At 41.8% G+C, this 20,501-nt stretch overlaps 1 protein-coding gene and 1 pseudogene across 1 annotated transcript in view; both read right to left on the bottom strand.

Moving 5' to 3' along the window:
• LOC116515603 (IgGFc-binding protein-like) overlaps positions 1 to 18,663 on the bottom strand; it is a 55,045-nt gene extending 36,382 nt beyond the window's left edge. Inside the window, exon 1 of the mRNA XM_032227725.1 lies at positions 18,591 to 18,663. Within this exon, the coding sequence (XP_032083616.1) occupies positions 18,591 to 18,663 (73 nt within the window). The remainder of the gene's footprint in view (positions 1 to 18,590) is intronic.
• LOC116516268 lies at positions 9,524 to 9,631 on the bottom strand (annotated as a pseudogene).
• Positions 18,664 to 20,501: the final 1,838 nt, after the last annotated feature.

The following is a 20,501-nucleotide window of genomic DNA, read 5'->3' as shown; positions in this document are numbered from 1 at the left end:
TCCAAAACTGGAAGCATTGCTAGATCTGCACATGCCAAAAATATTTGGTAAGTTAATTTATTTCAGCAAAAACAATAGTCCCCTTAGTGGCTAAGACACTGAGCTTATCGATCAGAAAGGTCGGCAGTTTGGCAGTTTGAATCCCTAGTCCAGGTCTCCTGTGTGAGCAAGGGGTTGGATTAGATGACCTCCAAGGTACCTTCCAACTCTGTTACTGTTTACTACTAAGGCACCTGAATTAAATTATGGTATTGTTCCATCACCTTGCAAGGACCCCATCCTCCGAGTTATTATTAAGGAAAAGGCTGCACGTTTTCAAGAATTACAGACCCAATGATATAAGCATTTTTTTTTATCCTGCAGGGGGAAAAAAAAACAATTCCTTGCCCCAAATGGCACCCTATGAAAATAGAATGCAAAAATTCTTATGTTTGAAATGTGTGCACAGCAACGCATGTAAATATTTGTTGTGCATTTTCCTGCATAAATAGGAGGATGATAATTTACAGTTGGTAAGTCGGAAAAAAAATACCAGCCCAATTGATATTCAATTCCATACAATAATAGGAGTGATTTCGCTCTTTTCATTACAGTGGCATTAATCCTGCATAAAGATTGTTAGCTAAATTCATGCAAAAACACACACACACACACACACACACACACACACACAAAGTAGGTGTAAAGAAAACAACCACCCGCCTTCCCCTACTTTCCTTAACTAAGTGCAGCTTCTGATCCTTCTAATTTCGTGGTAGGAAGGAAAGAACCTTTGAACTCGTAGAAGAGAGAGTACATTTTATCTAATATCTTTACAAAAAGATCTATTGTAGATATTTGAAAGGATTCTCTTAAAGGTGCATGCATTTGCATAAATCCTTTACCGTGTTAAAAAACAGTTTTTACATTAAAAGTGAGTTTAAAATGCTCCCAGCATAGCATCTATGTGAGAGAAATAGGTGATGACTTAAGTAGGATCCAGCAGAGTTTTGACCAACATCGAAGAGAGAACAAAAGATCACGGATTTTACAATCAGTTCTCAATTCTTCAGTGCCACTTCTCAATTGATGCTATTTGAGGGCCTCTTTGCATTTTTTTTTTTTAAGCAACGGATTAGCGAAGAACTGATGCAGTTCGTTAAAATATCTTTCAATGCCTTCTCAATAGGAGCAGTTCTTTGACGTAGCAAAGGAAGGGCACAGTAATTTTACTTGAATAATTGGTGAATTCCAACTCCCTTTTCATTTATTAAAAAAAAAACATACAACGTCCTAATGAAAAAGGAACATAGGAACCAAAATAGATTATAACAAGGACAATGATGACTTGCTTGCCCATTATGGTGGGTTCCATCAGCTATTCATTTAATATAAAGATGTGGAGACTCTAGAAAGAGTGCAGAGACGAGCAACAAAGATGATTAGGGGACTGGAGGCTAAACCCTATGAAGAACGGTTGCAGGAACTGGGCATGGCTAGTCTGATGAAAAGAAGGACTAGGGGAGACATGATAGAAGTGTCCCAATATCTCAGGGGCTGCCACAAAGAAGAGGGAGTCAAACTATTCTCCAAAGCACCTGAGGCTAGGACAAGAAGCAATGGGTGGAAACTAATCAAGGAGAGAAGCAATTTAAAACTAAAGAGAAATTTCTTGACAGTGAAAACAATTAATCAGTGGAACACCTTGCCTCCAGAAGTTGGGAATGCCCCAACACTGGAAGTTTTAAAGAAGATGTTGGACAGCCATTTGTCTGAAATGGCATAGGGTCTCCTACCTAAGCAGGGGGTTGGACTAGAAGACCTCCAAGATCCCTTCCCACTCTTCTTCTCTTCTTCTCCTTCTTCTTCTTCTCCTTCTTCTTCTTCTTCTTCTTCTTCTCCTTCTCCTTCTCCTTCTCCTTCTCTTCTATTCTTTCCAGCCTTGTTTCTCCCGGTTGAGCTGAATAGTAACTCTTGCAACCTTTTGACAACAATTACATATTTTTTCTTGCCCGTTTTCTTCTAGCTTTCCCGACTGCCCTTTTTTTCCAGACTCAATACACAACAAACCGCAGACAAAGAATGAACGAATAGGAGAAACAAGGATCTGAAAATAAGATTAGGAGGCTTTGAAGATTAGAACCTGACATCCTTAGAGAAACATGACCTGGGCACAGGCCCAATGATTCCAGCCCCAATGCTGTTCTATCACTTTTACAGGACACTCATCAGTATTTTTATCACCTTACAACTCCAAGAAGTCCTCCCAATTAAGTACACTGCAAAACATGGAGCAGAAAAATGCAACTTTTGGACCATGACCTTCCATGGACAGAGATGTTGGTTAGGGGAATCCGTTGCCTACATTCCTGGGGTGAAGTTGGCCTCATTCTCCTGCATATATAATATGTTTTCCCTCCTACCTTGGTTGACTTGATCTTCCCAGACCTTGATCTTGATCTACCTCATTCCTGGCTCCTAGGTGAGAACTTGGGACTCAACGTCTCAGTTTTCTAGGTTTCGGGACCAGAGTCCAGCCAATGAGATAAGGGACACTCCTTGACTTCAAGAAAGGCTGTAGGCGGATTATAATAATTGAAATGGGATACATGGGAACCAGAATTTACTTCTGATTGGTTGCTTCAGAGCCAAAAAAAAAAGTGGGCGCTGGTGGTGACATCAATCTAGCAATAGGGGCAGACTGCCACATGGGGGCAGCCCTAAAATTCAAACCATGTGGGGCTTCCTCTCTATAAAAACCCTTGGGTTTTCTGGACTGTGTGAGCCAGTGGTTAGGATGCTGGGTTAAGAATTAGGAGATTCATATTCAAATCTACCTTCAGCCGCATTAGCTTAACGGGGCAAATATTAGACCAGCGGTATCCATGGGTACAGTGGTTTTCTTGCAGACATTTAATGACCCAACCAGGTAACATCATCAGTGCTAAAAGGGAGGGGTGGTTGTAGCATGCAGGAGGAGGAGGAGGAACCTGATGCACTCAGGTTGTTTTGTTGCAGAGATTTCATTACCCCACTAGCTAACATAATCAGTGCTGTAAGGGACAAGGATGAGAAGTTGGGGTGCTCTCCTTCACTTTCACTTTCCCCCCTTCACCCATTCTCCTTCTCCTTTCCCCAGCCGGTGTTGAATTTGCAAAAAACAAAAGACCTTCAAATACTTTAAGTAGATTACTCAATTGCTCAACATATTCAGATATGATTATTGTAACGCACTCTACATGGGGCTGCCCTTGAAGAGTGTTCGAAGACTCCAGCTGGTCCAGAACGCAGCTGCGCGAGCGATCGTGGGTGCACCCAGGTACACCCACGTCACACCTATCCTCCGCGAGCTGCACTGGTTACCCATTAGTCTCCGGATTCGCTTCAAGGTGCTGGTCGTTACCTATAAAGCCCTTCATGGCATCGGACCTGGGTATCTGAGAGACCGCCTCCTGCCGATCACCTCCCATAGACCGATTAGATCACACAAGTTAGGTCTCCTCCGGATCCCATCTGCCAGCCAATGCCGGCTGGCGACTCCCTGGGGGAGAGCCCTCTGTCGCAGCTCCAGCCCTCTGGAACGATCTCCCCGTGGAGTTCTGGACCCTTACTACCCTCCCGGCCTTCCGCAAAGCCGTTAAGTCCTGGCTGCTCCAGCAGGCCGGGGGGCTCTCAAAATATCCAGCCCCTCGGAAATTGTGACTTGTATATTTTAATATGTTGTTTTGTCTATTATCCCCCTCCCTTGTTTTATTGTAAGCTGCCCGGAGTCCTTTGGGAGTGGGCGGCATACAAAATCAATAAAACTATAAACTATTTTCTCCTATCCTGGCATGCCTCCTGCTCTCAGAGACAAGATGCTATTAGCCACCAGCTGGGAAATGGTGGGACCTTTTGTCCAATATATCTGAAAGTTATGGATGAAGAAGATCTTCTTTCTCTAAAATCATGCAAAGTTACTCAGAACTCAAAAAGCACTAAGAGAGGAGAAGGGGTCCTTCATCCTTGATCTTCGGCTTAATTCCATCAAGCCTTTACAAGTTAATCCTTCAGATTTCAGGAATTTGGAACAAGGAAGAAAGAAAATACTTAGAGCTTCAGCTTTGGCCACTGCAAACATGCCTTCCTCACTTGATTTTTTTTGTGAACTGAAATCCCCCAGGGATGAAGAGTTTGGCCGTCCCTGGGGGGCTAGAGGTAATAATTTTGTTCTCCCCACCAGTTGGAGGCTGACTTGATTTATTTGCCTTTCTCTGATCAGATTCATTAGCCCCATTGTGTCATTCTGCTGTGGGTCAAAGGCAGGATCATGTCACCACCCAATTATGCCTTTTCTTCCCTTTAATTGCTGAGTAAATCAAAAGTGTAGACACAGTCAGGGTGGAATCACTGCCCGTAGATTTATGGCTGGAGTGTCTCCCAGCCTGGAGACTGTTAGACCCAACTCTAAGGCTGATCCATGTCTCTGTGGCAGATCAGCCAGTCCACACCATCCATCTTGCGCACAGGAACAAAGAGAAAATATTGCCCTCTGCATGCAAGACGTTTTCTTTTCAATTATATCAAATCATAATTTTTGCAAAAAAAAAAGTCTCGGGGACCTTTATTGATCTACTTATTTATTATTTAATTAGTTTATAGGTCACTCCGGTCAGCTTCACAAGTAAAATACCCCAACACATTAATCTACCTTCAGCTGCTGTGTAGAAATCCTGCAACTCTAACCGATGACCATCCTATAACTTACATTCCTCCAATGGAAGATCATCTGCTGTTTAGTAAAGTGGTGTGTTCAAGGCTCAGATTTTCCAGATTGAAATCTCTCTGTCTCTCGCTCTCTGTCTGTCTGTCTGTCTGCCTGTCTCTCTGTCTCTCTGTCTCTCTCTCTGTGTGTCTCTCTGTCTCTCTCTGTCTGTCTGTCTCTGTCTCTGTCTCTGTCTCTCACTTTCTGTCTGTCTGTCTGTCTCTCTCTTTCTCAAATGACTTCCTTCCCTTTTCTGGTCATCTCCAATTTTCCTTCCCTCTGGAGAAGATAGAACCTCCCTGAAATCAGAGTAGCTTGGAAGCGCCTGAAGATGGCAGGACCTTCTGCTTGAATCCTAAAGAAGCAGGTTAGGAAGAGTATCATTGAAGCTTCTGAAGGCTGCGTTGGAGGAGATAATAGAGGAAATCAATCAGAGTGTTCCCTTGAGAGGCATAAATGATCCTGTTTTTGGACTCATTGTGCAAGATCCAGCTCCCTTGAGAAACCCACAATGCTGGGAAAATGGAAGGAAAGAAAGATGATGATGATGAGTAGCAACATGGATGGACTAGATTAGAGCAGTGATGGAAGACCTGAAGGCCAGGTTGGGATAGATAGATCATCCTAAAGTTCTCTGTGGTTAGTAAGAATTGGCATCCAGTTGATGGCAGGTAACTGATCATTCAATCCAGTCCATCAATCTATGTCCTTCCATCTTTGTGAATTTCCTTTTTTTAATCTTCTACGGGGGACACAAAATGCTTGATGATTTGGACTTTGGATCTGATCTGATTTTCCTATTCTGATAAAGCTTCCATCCTAGGAGTCCTAGGGCAGGGGTCAGCAACCCGTGGCTCTGGAGCTGCATGTGGCCCTTTCATCCCTCTGTTGAGGCTCCCTGTTGCCGGTCGGATCTACAAATCCAATTGATAGGGCTTTCATTTAGGACAGGTCGAGGAAAAAGAACGCCGCGCTAGGAGGAGACTCTATGGTGAGGGAACTGGACTTCTGGTTGGCATAGGAAAAAAAGATGCCATGCTAAGAGGAGACTCTATGATGGGGGAACTGGACTTCTGGTTGGCAGAGGAAAAAGGATGCCATGCTAAGAGGAGACTCTATGTTGGGGGAACTGGACTTCTGTTGGCAGAGGAAAAAATACTCTGTGCTAGGAGGATACTTTATGGTGGGGGAACTGGACTTCCGATCAGCAGAGGAAAAAGGACACCATGCTAGGAGGAGACTCTATGGTGGGGGAACTGGATTTCTGGTTGGTTGGCTGTAGAACTGAATAAGGGGCTTCCGGTTAGGACCTTTGTGATTCTTTGAGTGTTTAAGGTTGCCCACCCTTGTCCTAGGGGAAATGTCCACATATTTCTTTTTCTTTCTTGGAATCGATTCCTCTTTTTTGTGTGAGCTTATGAAAGAACGTGAGAATGCTTTAGAAGATCCTTCTTCAAATGCGTTGGAGCATGCAGAACTCTGCAGGATACCAGAAGAGAGGAGATGCAATATATTAAACAAACAACACCAAAGATGTGGTTCTTTCCTGTTTCTTCTTTGTACTCTCTCATTCCTTGATGGATAAAAAAAAAACCAATAATCATGAAACAGCAATAATTTAAGCATTACTGTTATCAAACATAAGAAGGTGTGGTTCATTGACGTGACAATAACTGAAGAGAGTCAAGTTGATGAAAAATAACTAGAGAAAAGAACCAAATATCCCAATTTACAGATTGAGATTATATATAGAGAGAAAAACCCACATGTTTTGGATTGCAATGCCCTGGGAAAATAATCAAATATTTAGAAATTTAAAACCTATTGGAATGTGATTATGTAAAATACTGCTTGGCACAGCATACATTTTATAGCAATACTTCCATGAGTTTTAGGTTGGGATCTGATTCGTTGGACTCAAAATCCAGTTGATTAGCCTGAGAGTCATTTGGATGATGATGATGATGATGATGATGATGATGATGATGATGATGATGCCTCTTTTAAGTGAGCAAGTTAGAAGTTGGCTATTTCCTGCTTATTAGACTGAGCAAACTCTAAGAAGGAGTTTCAGGGATGCTTTCCAATCACAGCAAACAATTTATATTTATGTTTAATATAAATATAAATTTATATTTAGTAAAAAATAAACCATTTATATTGTTTTTAATTCATCTCCTGGTACAATTCGAAAGCTTATTTGTAACCCAGACTATCACTAAGTGTTGTATCCTTTATTCTTGATGAACGTATTTTATTTTCCTGAGAGCATTTGCACCAAAGACAAATTTCTTGTGTGTCCAATCACACTTGGCCAATAAAGAATTCTATTCTATTCTATTCTAAAGCAGATAATTGGTAAGAGTTCTTCAGAGCTTCGCTGGGGCAAGATTGTGTGTGTGTGTGTGTGTATTTGTGTATGTGTTCTCCTTTTCAAAAGGCGGCAAGTACTTATGAGTTACCTATTGCATCAGGAACAAAAGCTTTGTGATCAGGATGGCAGTTCTTTCAGGGTGCAATTACTGTGGGCAGAGGAGCATGGGAACCTCAACTGGAGTCAGAGCTACGGTGTGCTACACAGCAAGGCACCTGATCACAATGGGAGCCATGCTTAATTGCAATTTGGAGGGGGCCACCTTGACCTAGTTGGGATCAATGTGTTTTTAGACAATTTCTGCAAGGCTTGAATGTAGAACAATGGGCGAGCTGGACCTTCTGCTCATTGAGTTGTCTGTTCAAAGATGAGAGAGTTCTACCGGTTAAAGAAGGAACAGACAATTGGCCACCAAGTGCCTTTTTTCAATGACTCTTTTGCTTGTTCCCATAAGAAGAACAGTGCAGCTGTATTGTTACCCCAAAAGGTAGAGGCAGAATAGAATAGAATAATAGAATTGGAAAGGACCTTGGAGGTCTTCTTGTCCAACCCCCTGCTTAGGCAAGAAACCCTACACCACTTCAGACAAATGGTTATCCAACATCTTCTTAAAAACGTCCAGTGTTGGAGCATTCACATCTTCTGGAGGCAAGTTGTTCCACTGATTAATTGTTCTCACTGTCAGGAAATTTCTCCTTAGTTCTAGGTTGCTTCTCTCCTTGATTAGTTTCCACCCATTGCTTCTTGTCTGCCTTCGGGTGTTTTGGAAAACAGCTTGACTCCCTCTTCTTTGTTGCAGCCCCTGAGAAATTGGAAGACTGCTATCCTGTCTCCCCTAGTCCTTATTTTCATCAAACTAGACATACCCAGTTCCTGCAACCGTTCTTCATATCTTTTAGTCTCCAGTCCCCCAATCATCTTTGTTGCTCTTCTCTGCACTCTTTCTATAGTCTCCACATCTTTTGACAGAAAGCTCTATTGTTTCTTTTGGGGGGGGGGAATAAATGATTTGATTTTTGTTGAAGACATCCAAAAGAATTAGAATATTCACTCACTGGTCTTATTTCGTTTCAGACAGAAATGAGTAGGGTATTTTAAACGGTGGCAGCAACATCTACAATAATTAAATACTTTATTTCTGCAGGAAAAGTCTTTTTTTATTAAAGAGTTTTAATAGATTTTACAAATATTTCCCCTTCTCTTTCCCTCCCTCCACCCCAACCCTACCCCCCTAACCCTCCCTCCCCCGACTTCCCAGAGCAAAATACAGGGTATAAGCATTTAACAATCATACACTAACATAAGCTAACTATAGCATCCTACCTCCCTCTTGTACTTTAACTCCCCTTTTATTAAGCTAACTTTAGATATGTTGTAACATTCCTTGTTCATTCATTCATAAGCTAATTGAAATTTCTTAGTCCAATATTTATTTTGAATGTAGTCAGTCCATTTTCTCCATTCCAGCTTGTATTTCTCATCTGAATAGTCCTTCAAGTATGCTGAGATTTTGGGCATCTCTGCTAAGTTTACTACTTTTAACGTCCATTCTTGAATAGTAGGCAATTCTTCCTTCTTCCAGTACTGCGCCACCAACAATCTTGCTGCCGTTGTTAAGTTCAAAATTAGATTAGTCTCTCTAACTGTACAGTCTGTAATTATACCTAGCAAAAACAGCTGGGGAGTGAACTTTATCCTCTTTTAAAAAATATTTTGAATGATCCACCATATTTTTATCCAAAATGCTTTAACTTTTTTATAAGTCCACCATATATGATAATACGTAGCATCAACGCAATCACATCTCCAGCAGTTAGATCGTAAATTTGGATTCATACAAGCTAACTTTTTGGGATCCAAATGCCATCTATAAAATATCTTATAAAAGTTCTCTCTCAAGTTCTGAGCTTGCTTAAATTTTACATTTCTTACCCAAATCTTTTCTCATGTTTCCATCATTATTGGTTCTTCAAAGTTTTGTGCCCATTTTATCATCTTTAACTAACTCTGTTTCAGAAGCTGTTTCTATCAGTATATTACACAACCTTTTTATATGCATTTGACTCTGGTCCCTAATTTGTTTTACCAAATTATCCTCATTTTGTATGATTCCAATTTTCTGGTCTTTTTTCCATCTAGCCTGTAACTGTCCATACTGAAACTAGGTTTGAATTACCCTTTCCTCTCTTAATATGTTCAAAGGCTTTAACTGTGGTACACCTCTTTCTATGTTGAGAAGCTCTCTATATGTAATTACGTCCTGTTTTTGTTCTATACTTATATTCTCTATTGTGTGCTTAGGTACTAACCACATAGGCAGGAAAAGTCTTTGAAGGGGGGGGGGGAATGAGCAGGTAGCCCATGGAACAGGGTTGCTCATTTCTTGGTGAACTCAGGATGTCTTTTCAATTGCTGGAGAACCACTCATGTGCTGCTTGGAATATTTTTTTATTATTATTCAGACTAAGAGAAAGCCCCAAACTGATAAGAACAGATACTACACTTGATCTTAGCCAAAAGGCCATAGAAGCTGGCTTCTACGTATCTGAACTTACAGCCTAAATGTTGGAGATGTGGCTCTCTCGATGCTACATATTTTCATATATGGTGGACCTGCCAAAAGGTTAAGGCATTTTGGATAAAAATATGGTGGATTATGCAAAATATCTTTAAAAGAAGGATAAAGTTTACTCCTCAGCTATTCTTACTAGGTATATGTACAGACTTTACAGTGGTAGAGACTAACCTGATTCTGCATCTAATAATGGCAGCAAGACTGTTGGTGGCGCAATACTGGAAGAAGGAAGACTTGCCTACAACTCAAGAATGGACATTGAAAGTTACAAACTTAGCCGAGATGGCTAAAATATCGGCATATCTTAAAGATCATTCAAATGAGAGATATAAACGAGACTGGAAAAAATGGATTGACTATATACAAAATAAATATGGGACCAAGAAATTCCAGTTAGCCTATGCTTAAGATCAGAAATGATTTAAATTGTTTAAAGTTGGTTCAGCAAGAAGAAGCTAAGGTCAATGTAGAATGTTATTAATTTTTTTATTTCTTTTTTTTTTTCAATAGATTTTAGACTGTGTTTATTAGAAATCCATACCGTGTACGGGTTCTGGGAAGTCGGGGGGGGGGAAGGTGGAGGGGGGTTGGGGGAGAGGGTGGAGGGAGGGAGGGGTATATATTAGGCTAGACAAGAATTTGGTGGTAAACTAGAATTATTTTGACATACAAAAAATTGTACTTCGATGTCTTACTGATTGAGGAATGATGAAATGTTTGCCTTAAAAGAAATAAAACTTTTGAAATGAGAAATCCCCAAACAAACAAATAAAACAGAGAAGAAAGTAAATAATGAAGAAAAAAATATCTTGGGAATTTCTTGACGTTCACTTCTTTTCTCTCCCCCCCATCCCAATCCTGTAATTGTCTAAATGCTTCCTAAAGAGAAGGCAGGGATTTGCTGTTCTTCTGATTCTCCATTGGTTTGTTTTGGGAGTGGGAAAGGGGGCAGCTTGCTTGCTTTAGAAATTGCCGTGTAGGTCAAGGATGCGTAAAGCTGGAAGGTCAAAATTAATGTGGCTGCATCCTTCCTCTTTATCCATCTACCAGTCGTGTATTGTTGTTTACTGCGCGCCCACTGGATATTGGAAAGGGTTTTCATCCCTTTGAAATAAAAATCCTGCCGCTGTTGATCCCCCCCCCCCCACCAATCAAGACTTCTGAAAACTGAAAGACCAGTTTCTCACAAGGTTGGAGTAGGAAGCAAGAAAAATATAGTGCAGACTCTCTAAAGAGGCACGCAATGGTTAAAAGAAGAAAATCTCCAAATCTGTATGCCCAAACTTACAACGTATGTAGCTTGACTTCGATTTTTGTCAGAGTGTGTATAGTGTTGACTACTATTTTGAGACAAACCAGGAGCAAAACACAGTACCCAGGGGTTTTGTCTTTCAAAGTGTGGTTTATATACAAGACTTATATATACATACGTACATACATGTGTCAGGCACATTCTAGGCAATCAATCAATCTTCAACTCTACATGGAGAACTACCATGGAGATAGATACATGAGGAGAGAGATAGATGAGGAGTGAGAGATACACTCTCACATGGCCTCCTTTATATAAGCTGTTTCTTAAAGTGGCAGTAACCCTGCTGACTCATTCTCATTTCATCATCTCCATTTATAGCCTTACAGGAAACTGATGAGCTATTAAATTGCCATTAGCCTGACAACTTTCTTGTTCAAAAAATGTTGAGTCATCAAGAAACAACTATCCCTGCTGTAGGTGACACTTGATTTGGATACCTGCAAATCACTGTCTGTGTTATGATTTGGTACATGGAAGGAATGGAGCAAAAACATTTGGCCTTCTTGGTAACCTTTGATTCACGAGAAGTTCCCTAACATAATGGTTGAACCATGAAGAAGGCCCAATTTCTTTCATCCCCGAAGGAAACTACAGAAAGATGCTATCAAACTACAAAAAGATGCTATCAATTGTGTTCTAAGTCTACTGCCCATGTTGCTGAGGTCATTCTGTGGTAGAAATTATGCTCTCAGATGTTTCAGATATTATTTCCCCAAGTTTCAGAGAAGGTGCTCCTCATCCTTTACAGAAAAAAGTTCCTTCATTCAGCAGAACTTCCTTAAAATGGAGGGAGCTGGGATCGCACTAGCCACAATTAAGGGTCTTACTCAAAAAACAGGCAGGGATCCATTTTTGAAGAGGGTTTCAGGAGCTTTAGGATGTGAACTGGGTACCTTAAGCATGCACAGTAGAAAGCTTAAGGGTTTGACGATAACCTTCCAACACTTAAACGCAAAACAAAGTCAACTTCATATGCTCACCTAATCTGGAAGTTCTGGAATCAAGTATTTGGGGGCTGCAGAACAGATACTGGAAGTATACCTCTAGTCACCAGGCAACACTTCTTCCATCCCTGCTCTAGAAAGCGTGCACACATTTCTCGAATTCAGCTAAGGAGTCGTTCCTGTGTTTTTGTGGATGGTGGCTCACACCATGGACAGTGATTTGGCGGGAGGGGGGAGGGCGGGAGGAGGAAGGAGGGGAGGGCTAAGAACACTGCAGCAAAAACAGCCCAGCAGAGGGCACTGTTTGTCTACTATCAAGAAAGTGCCTTTCTTTAACTGCAGGATGCAATAAGGCGCAATTAGATTTCTTGAGTTTTTTTTACACTGCAGTGAAATGTCCTCATTGCAGGAATCATTTGGAGAATATGAATTAACTGCAGCTTTATGACTGAGTAGCAGTTGTGGCTAATAAATATGGAGGAGCTTTTTGGCATGCCTGGCATTTCTGCTTTCCTTTCCTTTTCAATGTTATTACGTCTCTGCTCTCTTTTGCTGCGCTCCGCTCCCCTCCCGCTCCATCCCCATCTCAGTATCCCAGTATTTCCTTCCCAAGGACTTTTAAGGGTCTTCCTTCCTTCAGTCTTCATAAGCCTAGTAATAGGAAATTGTGAAGGGAGAATGATTGGCTTAAGATTGTTTAGTACTGCAGGGCTCAGAATTTAATCTTGGATGGGCTACACCTTACACGGGAGCAGCTGCAATTAAATATGACCTTGATTTGTCTCTTTGCTAAAGGCAAACAAAACAGAGCCAGCAAAAGAACTGGCAACTCTGCAGAGAAAGAGGCCCAAAGTGGTTCCTGAGCAATGAAGGTGAGACCTTAAACCCCAACCTTGGCAACTTTAAGATACTTGGACTTCAACTTCCAGAATTCCCCAGGCAGCATGGGAATTAATGGAAAGGGGTTTGGCTTGTTGAAAAATGTGCCTGATCTGGGAGGGTGGAGATGTATAATCTCCAAGCCCCATGGGAAGCTCGACATATGTGTATAAGCAGGCAACCTTCTTATTTGCCTAACACTTTCTGCTAACAAAGGATAAATTTTTGTTTTAATCTAATCCAAACAGTGCAAATTTCCCAGTGATGGTTTAGGCAGGTGGCCAAAGTGCAAAAGAATGGAAACCAAGACTCTTAATTATAAATAAGCTGCTCAATCCCAGTTAAAATATTGACCCTTTGGGACTGGCTTCTTCATTGTTCTATATTCATTTGAGTACATGAAATATATTTTCATCAGGCAGGGCGGAGAGCCTAATCAGTAAATACCCCTTTTGCTGAATAACATGGGGCAACTCTTACACAACTGTCCATTTTCCTTGGGCTCTAATAGCTGGAAGGAAAAATCACTCCAGAGTAGACCTTTTCTATATAGTCCAGGAAAAGTGCAATTTTGGAATATTTCAGGAACACAAGTCAGATGAGCTTATTGCCTCATTTTCTTGTTGCTGAACTTGAAAAGAGCAAGTGAACAGGTAGGAAGAAAAAAAAAGGTGCAAAATTGCGATTCTGCTTCAATGTTCCTTCCAATCAACCCTAGCGCAAAGCATAGCCATTGACTTGGAAGTCAAGTTGTCAACTCGCAAAGCATCCCTGGCTTGCTCTTGAGTGCCATAGGAAAGGGAGATGGGGAACTCACAATGCAGCACAGCAGCCACAAACAGAAGCACATTCCACACAGATCTTTTTCAAGGCTGTCTCCCAGGTTACCCGCAGCAGCCGGAGGGGCATGATCTCTACAGCCCATGAAAATGCTCTGTTGGAGAATGTGATTTATGACATGCTCTTGTGTTGGGGAGGGAACAGCGTCATAATTGGGTCATAAGTTATGTGGGGTCAGAGCTGGCTTCACTTGGGTACCTGCCGACATGTTGCTCCTGATAAATAACTGAATGTCTTTTGACGCTTGGCTCGAGACTCTGGGTTGATTAGGGCATCCGTCAGAACCCTGACACATGTAGGGTCAAACTTGGTTAGTTCTTGGATGCTAGGCTCAAGGGAACATATGGACTGTCCATTAAGACACCAGGAGTCAAACTCAACTTGAAGGAGATTTGAGCTTTGTCTGGATAGAAAGGCACTTCATTGAGAGCATCCATAACCCATCATCTCTTCCTCCCCCCACCCCCGAGTATCAGACGGGGGGTATTGAAATGCAATATTCAGCTTCTGGCTCACATATAAGTGGTCCCATCCCCAAAAATGTGGCTGCCAGTCTAATAAATCAGCTCAAAGTACATTTTTAAAATAGCAATAGCAGTTAGCAATAGCTAAATTAATGATGTACAAATACAACTACTCTCAATAAATCTAACCAAGTTTCCCATTTGCTACAGTGCAGATTACAAATTACAGACTACCGAGGGGCTCTCTGTGGATCTGGAGGGGTTGGAGGTACATGGGGTGTTTCCACCCCCTCCAGTTCTTTCTCCTAACAGCCATTTGGCTGCAGCCCTTCTGCCAGCAGCTGATTGGTTGGCAGCTAACTGTCCCAGGTGGCGAAAAAACCAGGAAAAAAAACCCTTTGGCTAATGGGCTGTGCCGAAGCGTGTGGGACAGAGGGGTGGTGACCCATTGACCAGGGTGAATGGGTGGGGCATGTCAGCCAAGGAGAAAAGTCAGGGGAGATTTTGCCCAAGGAGGAGTGCTGGCAGAGAAGGAGACACAGCCAAGGATAGGAGACGAATAGTCCCAGACCCCTCGCGAGCATCTGTTAATTATCTGCAGTTCTGGTTTTCCCTTTCGGATTTAGCCGATAAAGTTCTGTTAGCTTTTCATCCATTCTGCAGCTTTATTAGTAGCAGTATTTTCCAGGGGCCTGTAATTTCAATTTCTGAGATCTCTGCAGAGGGTTTGACAGTAGTTATTTTCCACCCTTGGAAACAGAGTGGCGGATGGCTTATAGAAATGAGGGGATGACCAAAAAGAATTAATTCAAATTACAGATGTGCTCTCCCTTACTTGCCTAAGGATAAGCTTGACGGAGAAAATTCAGCAGAGAAATAACTAATCAGCCTACTATAATCATAGCAGTTAAAGCTCATATACATGCAAGCATGGATTTCTAGTCTGATGGCATGGTCTGTTAAGCTGAAACCAGAAAACAGCAAGCATAAGGAAAATTCTGTCCTGATTTGAATAATTTGGATATCTCAGTGGTTTTTATTGCATTGGTTTCATGGGGGAAAGAATAGGACTATATGAACTGGAAAACAATTATACACTGAATGCTCTCTTTTTTTTTTTAAAGATTTGCAAGGCAGTTTTCATCTTTAAAAAAAAGTGCACCCCGAAGTACATATTAGGGGGAAAAGTTTCCTTGCACACTGTTGCAATTTCCAATACTTTAGGAACATTCAATTTTTACCAACATGTGTATGTGTGTGTCTGTGTTTCTTACATTGGAAAAGACCCGAATATAACAAGACCAGCGTGTGTGTGTGTGTGTGTGTGTCTGTATGTATGCATGTATGTATACATACATACATACATACACACACACATACACATACACATATGCATACATACATATACACATACATACACACACACACACACATATATAAATAAAATGTTGCATTTTTGTTGATAAATAAATGAGACTAGCATAGTTCTATTTCAAGCTATTTAGCTCTCATCAGCTAGCCATACCCTTACTGGGATTCAAACTTGGGCTGTTTTTCCATGTTACATGGAAAGCTCCTGGAGTGGGGCTGAAAGGCAAAAGGGAAGCAGTATGCTCCCTTCCATATTTGGGCTTACCAGGTGCTTTGACAAAAGAAAAAATAACAATCATTTCCCTGGCTCAGCTGATAAGGAAGGAGAGCTTGTGGCTTAGAGGTTAATATAACTGCCTAACATATAAAAACAGCCCAAATTCAAATCCCAGTAAGGGTATGGCTAGCTGATGACAGCTAAATAGCTTGAAATAGATCTATACTAGTCTCCCTTCATTTATTTCCCCAGCCAGCAAAGGAGTTTTGGGAATTCTGGGGGGTTGAAGTCCACACATCTTCAAGTGGCCCAGGTGGGGCTCTCTAGGACAGGGGTGTCAAACTCAGGGCCCGGGGGCTGCATCCGGCTCATGGGGTGCTTAGATCTGGCCCATGGGGCCACCCTGGAAAGAGTGAAGGACCAGCCCTCAGTGCCTCTGCCAGAGAAAATGGAGCTCAGGAGGGCCATAGGCTGCCCTTGCGAGCTCCATTTTCACTGGCAGAGGATTGCAGGAGGCCGTCGCAGCTGAAAACGGAGCTCAGGATCACATTTTCTCTGGCAGAATGCTCGGGCCACCACAGGTACCCCCAATATGAGTTGAGCTGGTCATGCCCACACTGCCCCCCTAAGGTCAAACACAACCCTGATGCGGCCCTCAATAAAAATCGAGTTTGATACCCCTGCTCTAGGACAACTGAAAGAACACACTTGCTCTGTTAACATCTCTGCCTGATTCTGCACTATCTATGATGGCTTTCTACTGATAATCAAGGAAACAGCCATAAATCATGGCTAAGTGTAATTTGTCATAGTTTAATGAGGCATTGGGAGATGATAGGACAGGAAATATTTGTATCATTTGCTTTACTAAGAAATTGTCTTCATAGAATTTACTATTTGAGAATATTATTTAGACTCTCACCAGGCACTGTTCAGCATTGAATCAAGGAGCAACAATGACTATTGTGGCAAATATTTCATGTCATCACAAACCCACGTTGGTTCTTTCTGAATCAGTAGATCGATGCTGGATTTCTCCTGATGCAAACTGAGATGGAAGGATTAAATTTCAATGTGTGTTAAGTTTGATTTTTAACTGCTTTCTTTCCCCACATCTATGGCATTTGAATGTGAAAAATGCCTATGTTAGAGGTGAGGCTGCTTGAGACTTGGCATCATCCATTCATATAAATATTTATCTGATTTTTTTTTGTACATAATTCAAATTGAAGGAGAGATGAGATCTCTAATCGGAAAATGGTTCTCTATAAATTGACTGTGCTAAGATTTGTAAACTGCGGAATGCAAAATGACACAGAATGTAAACTAAGATCTTGAAGGGGCTGGAACAGTTTTTGAATGAGGAAAGGCTGCAATATTTGGGCCTATTTGGTTTAGAAAGGAGGTGAAGGAGAGGGGACATGATTGAGGGGTAGAACATGATGCATGGTGTGGATAAAAGGAGAAGGGGAAGTTATTTCCCCTTCCCAAAATAGTAGAACCAGAGCTCAGCCTATAAAATAAAACTGAATCCTCAAAATATCTGGATAGACAAAAGGGTGTTTTTTTTTTACATGACATAGAAAATATAGAAAATATAGAATAACAGAGTTGGAAGGAACCTTAGGGGTCTTCTACTCCAATCCCCTGCTTAGGCAGGAAACCCTACACCACTTCAGACAAATGGTTCTCCAACATCTTCTTAAAAACCTCCACTGTTGGAGCATTCACAACTTCTGGAGGAAGCTGTTCCACTGATTAATTGTTCAAACTGTCAGGAAATTCTTCCTTAGTTCTAAGTTGCTTGATTAGCTTCCACTCATTGCTTCTTGTTCTACCTTCAGATGCTTTGGAGAATAGCTTGACTCCCTCTTCTTTGTAGCAACTCCTGATCCATGATGTGCAATTCAACTTTGGAATTAACTCCTATGAAAGCTCCAGAGTCACCTTGTAGGAGAATCACCTTGTATGTGACCCAAAGACCTCTTGTAGGGGAGATGGGTGGATAAAAAATTAAATGAATGAATGAATAAGTGAATGAATGAATGTTGTGCAGGCTACCAGCTTGGCTGGCTTCAAACAGGGATTCAACCAGTTTATGGGATTCATGGAGATCCATGGCTCTTAGCCTTAATGGAAGTGTGTCTGTTTCTGAAAGCCATCTACTGGGAGATGTGTTGGCTTCTATATGCCATTGGTTGGTCATGGTGAGAACAGATTGCTGGACTAGGGGATTGGTTATGTTTGTATGTAACCCAGGGTACTATCAAGAGTCTATACGGTTTACAGCAGTATGTAAATAATGAATGGATTGATAGGAGGGAGGGAGGGAGGGAGGGAGGGAAGGAAGGAAGGAAGGAAGGAAGGAAGGAAGGAAGGAAGGGATAGTAATCAACAAATGACCTATGAGTGACATGTGTGTTTCATACATGCCCATTCAGAAAGCTTAAATTAGCTGGTACTAAATATGTGGTAACATTTGGGGACAATGTTATATGTGAATGCAGCCTGTGTTATTCCCATTGTCTGTTAGACTTCACGGTAGCAATAGCACTTCATACTGTTTCACAATTTCTCCACGCCACTTACAGAATCAGTATATTGCCCGCAACCAGCTGAGTCCTTTTTTGACCATTCTTGGAAGGATGGAAGGCTGAGTCAACCTTAAGCCCATCAAGATCGAACTTCTGGCTGTGGGCAGAGTTAGCCTACAATACTTATTCTAACTACTGCATCACCATTGCTCTCCAACACCTTCAGTTTTATTGAGGCAAGTGTGCTTCTATGTGGTATCATGGTTAGACTATTGAATCATGGTAAAGTGAAATCCTTAGAGTTCAAAAACCCATTGATCATAAAACACACACTGGTGATATGGGGCCCGTTACTTTCTTTCAGCTTAATCTTTTTCACCAGCTTGATGTTGAAGGGATAAAATAAAGATGGTTTCTTGTGAGTCATCTTGAGCTCTTTAAAAGAAGAGATGGATGGATAGATGGATGGATGGATGGACAAATGAATGAATGAGGCTGCTGGATACTTCTCTGAACTACCGTATTTTCCGGAGTATAAGATGCTCCGGAGTATATTGGGGTGGGGGGTGGGGGTGGGAGGAAAGATGCGTCTTATACTCCAAAAAATAGGGTAATCCTACTGTGGGTTTTCTATGCTTTTTGCAACACCCAGGGATATAACTGACTGCCTTATCTTTGAAACACAATGCAATGTAAGAAGATGTGGCCAGCTGGTCTGAAATAGAACCCATCATCATTGTAAGTTGACAAAATGTTCTTATTATTTTCTTTATCATCAATACTTTTATTAGCAATTTTGCAGCCGAGATTTATAAAGTGGTGTATAACCAAAGGCATCCAATTCAGGAAGTTATCAAAACAGTATTTGTGACGTGTCATGGTTGAATTCAGAGGAGCTTCGTGAGACCTTAATTCCTTTGCTGTACACACTTTCAGTCAATAGCAGATTAAAGAGCCATGACGGTGAAAATCCCTTCCTATTTAATCCCCTGTGAAAGCGGGCAACAAATATTGATAGGATGGATTGGCAAACATTTAAATGTAAAGTTCTGAGAAAGGCTAAATAAATAGAAAAAAGATTCTGGAAATACTTGGAGCACAAAATGGCCTAAGGGCTAAAAGTAGAGAAAAATGATAAAGGCTCTGAAACTGCTCTGGAAATACTCCCATCCTAAATTATGTTATGAGATAAATGCTTAGTTGAAAACTATGCGTTAGACTGTAAGAAACCCAAACGGCACAATTTTTCCTAAAATAGTTTTTCATTAAGGAGTATATCAAACTCAACTTCTCTGGTCTTTGGGAGATAAGACTCAAGCAGACCTTAGCAACCTTTTTATTCCTTTTAACAACCCTGGGTGTCAAACGGAAAGCCCATGGGCCTGAGATGTGGTCAGATCCAGCCTGTGGCCCAGTGGTGGGTTTCAAATTTTTTTAGAACCTCTTCTGTAGGTGTGGCCTGCTTTGTGGGAGTGGCTTGCTGGCCATGTGACCGAGTGGGAGTGGCTTGGCAGTCATGTGACTGGGTGGGCATGGCCAACTTGTAAAATGTGGTGAAACTCGCTTAACAATGCTCTTGCTTAGCAACTAAAATGTTGGCTCAAAAACTCTGGCATTTGAAGCCTGCAAGTCTTAAAGCTGTCAAGTTACAAGACCCTTGCACCCCTAACCCTTTAGAAAAAAAACCCCGTGGTGTTCAAACTTGACAGCTTTAAGACTTGTGGACTTCAACTCCCAGAATTCCTCCTCTCGCTCTTCATCTTGATGAAATGCGGACGGGCGGTGGGGGGGAGGGAGGGAGGAAGCTGGAACTGGTTCTAAATGGCACTGTAGATTTGTGGAACCTCTTCTATAGAGGAGGTTAGAACTGGCAGAAACCCACCCCTGCTGTGGCCCCATCCTGGAAAATGTAAGGAGCCGGCCTGCATCACTTTAGCCTGGTCTACCCGTGTTGCTTTGGCCTGGTCTATTCAGTGCAAAGAGGAAACATCGAGCCATCATGGCTTCAGCCCAGTCTATCCAGTGTGAAAAGGAAACATGCCTGCAGTTTGAGGAGTGGTGTCAAGCTGGCCACACCCACCCAATCCCCAAGGACAACCACAGCCCTGATGCAGCCCTCAATGAAATTGAGTTTCACACCCCTACGGTAATCCCTTGCATTGGAGTGCAATTGGGGCGACTAAATGGAGTTGAGCATTTACTAGCTGAAGGCCCTTCCTGATGCCTATGCAGAGGTCACAGCGGGTATTTCCTCATCCAGAGAGA

This window comes from Thamnophis elegans, chromosome 12 (genome assembly GCF_009769535.1).
Source record: "Thamnophis elegans isolate rThaEle1 chromosome 12, rThaEle1.pri, whole genome shotgun sequence".
Classification (NCBI taxonomy): Eukaryota; Metazoa; Chordata; class Lepidosauria; order Squamata; family Colubridae; genus Thamnophis; species Thamnophis elegans.
The sequence above is the reverse complement of the archived record's forward strand: the minus strand, read 5'-3'. Positions and strand labels throughout refer to the sequence as shown.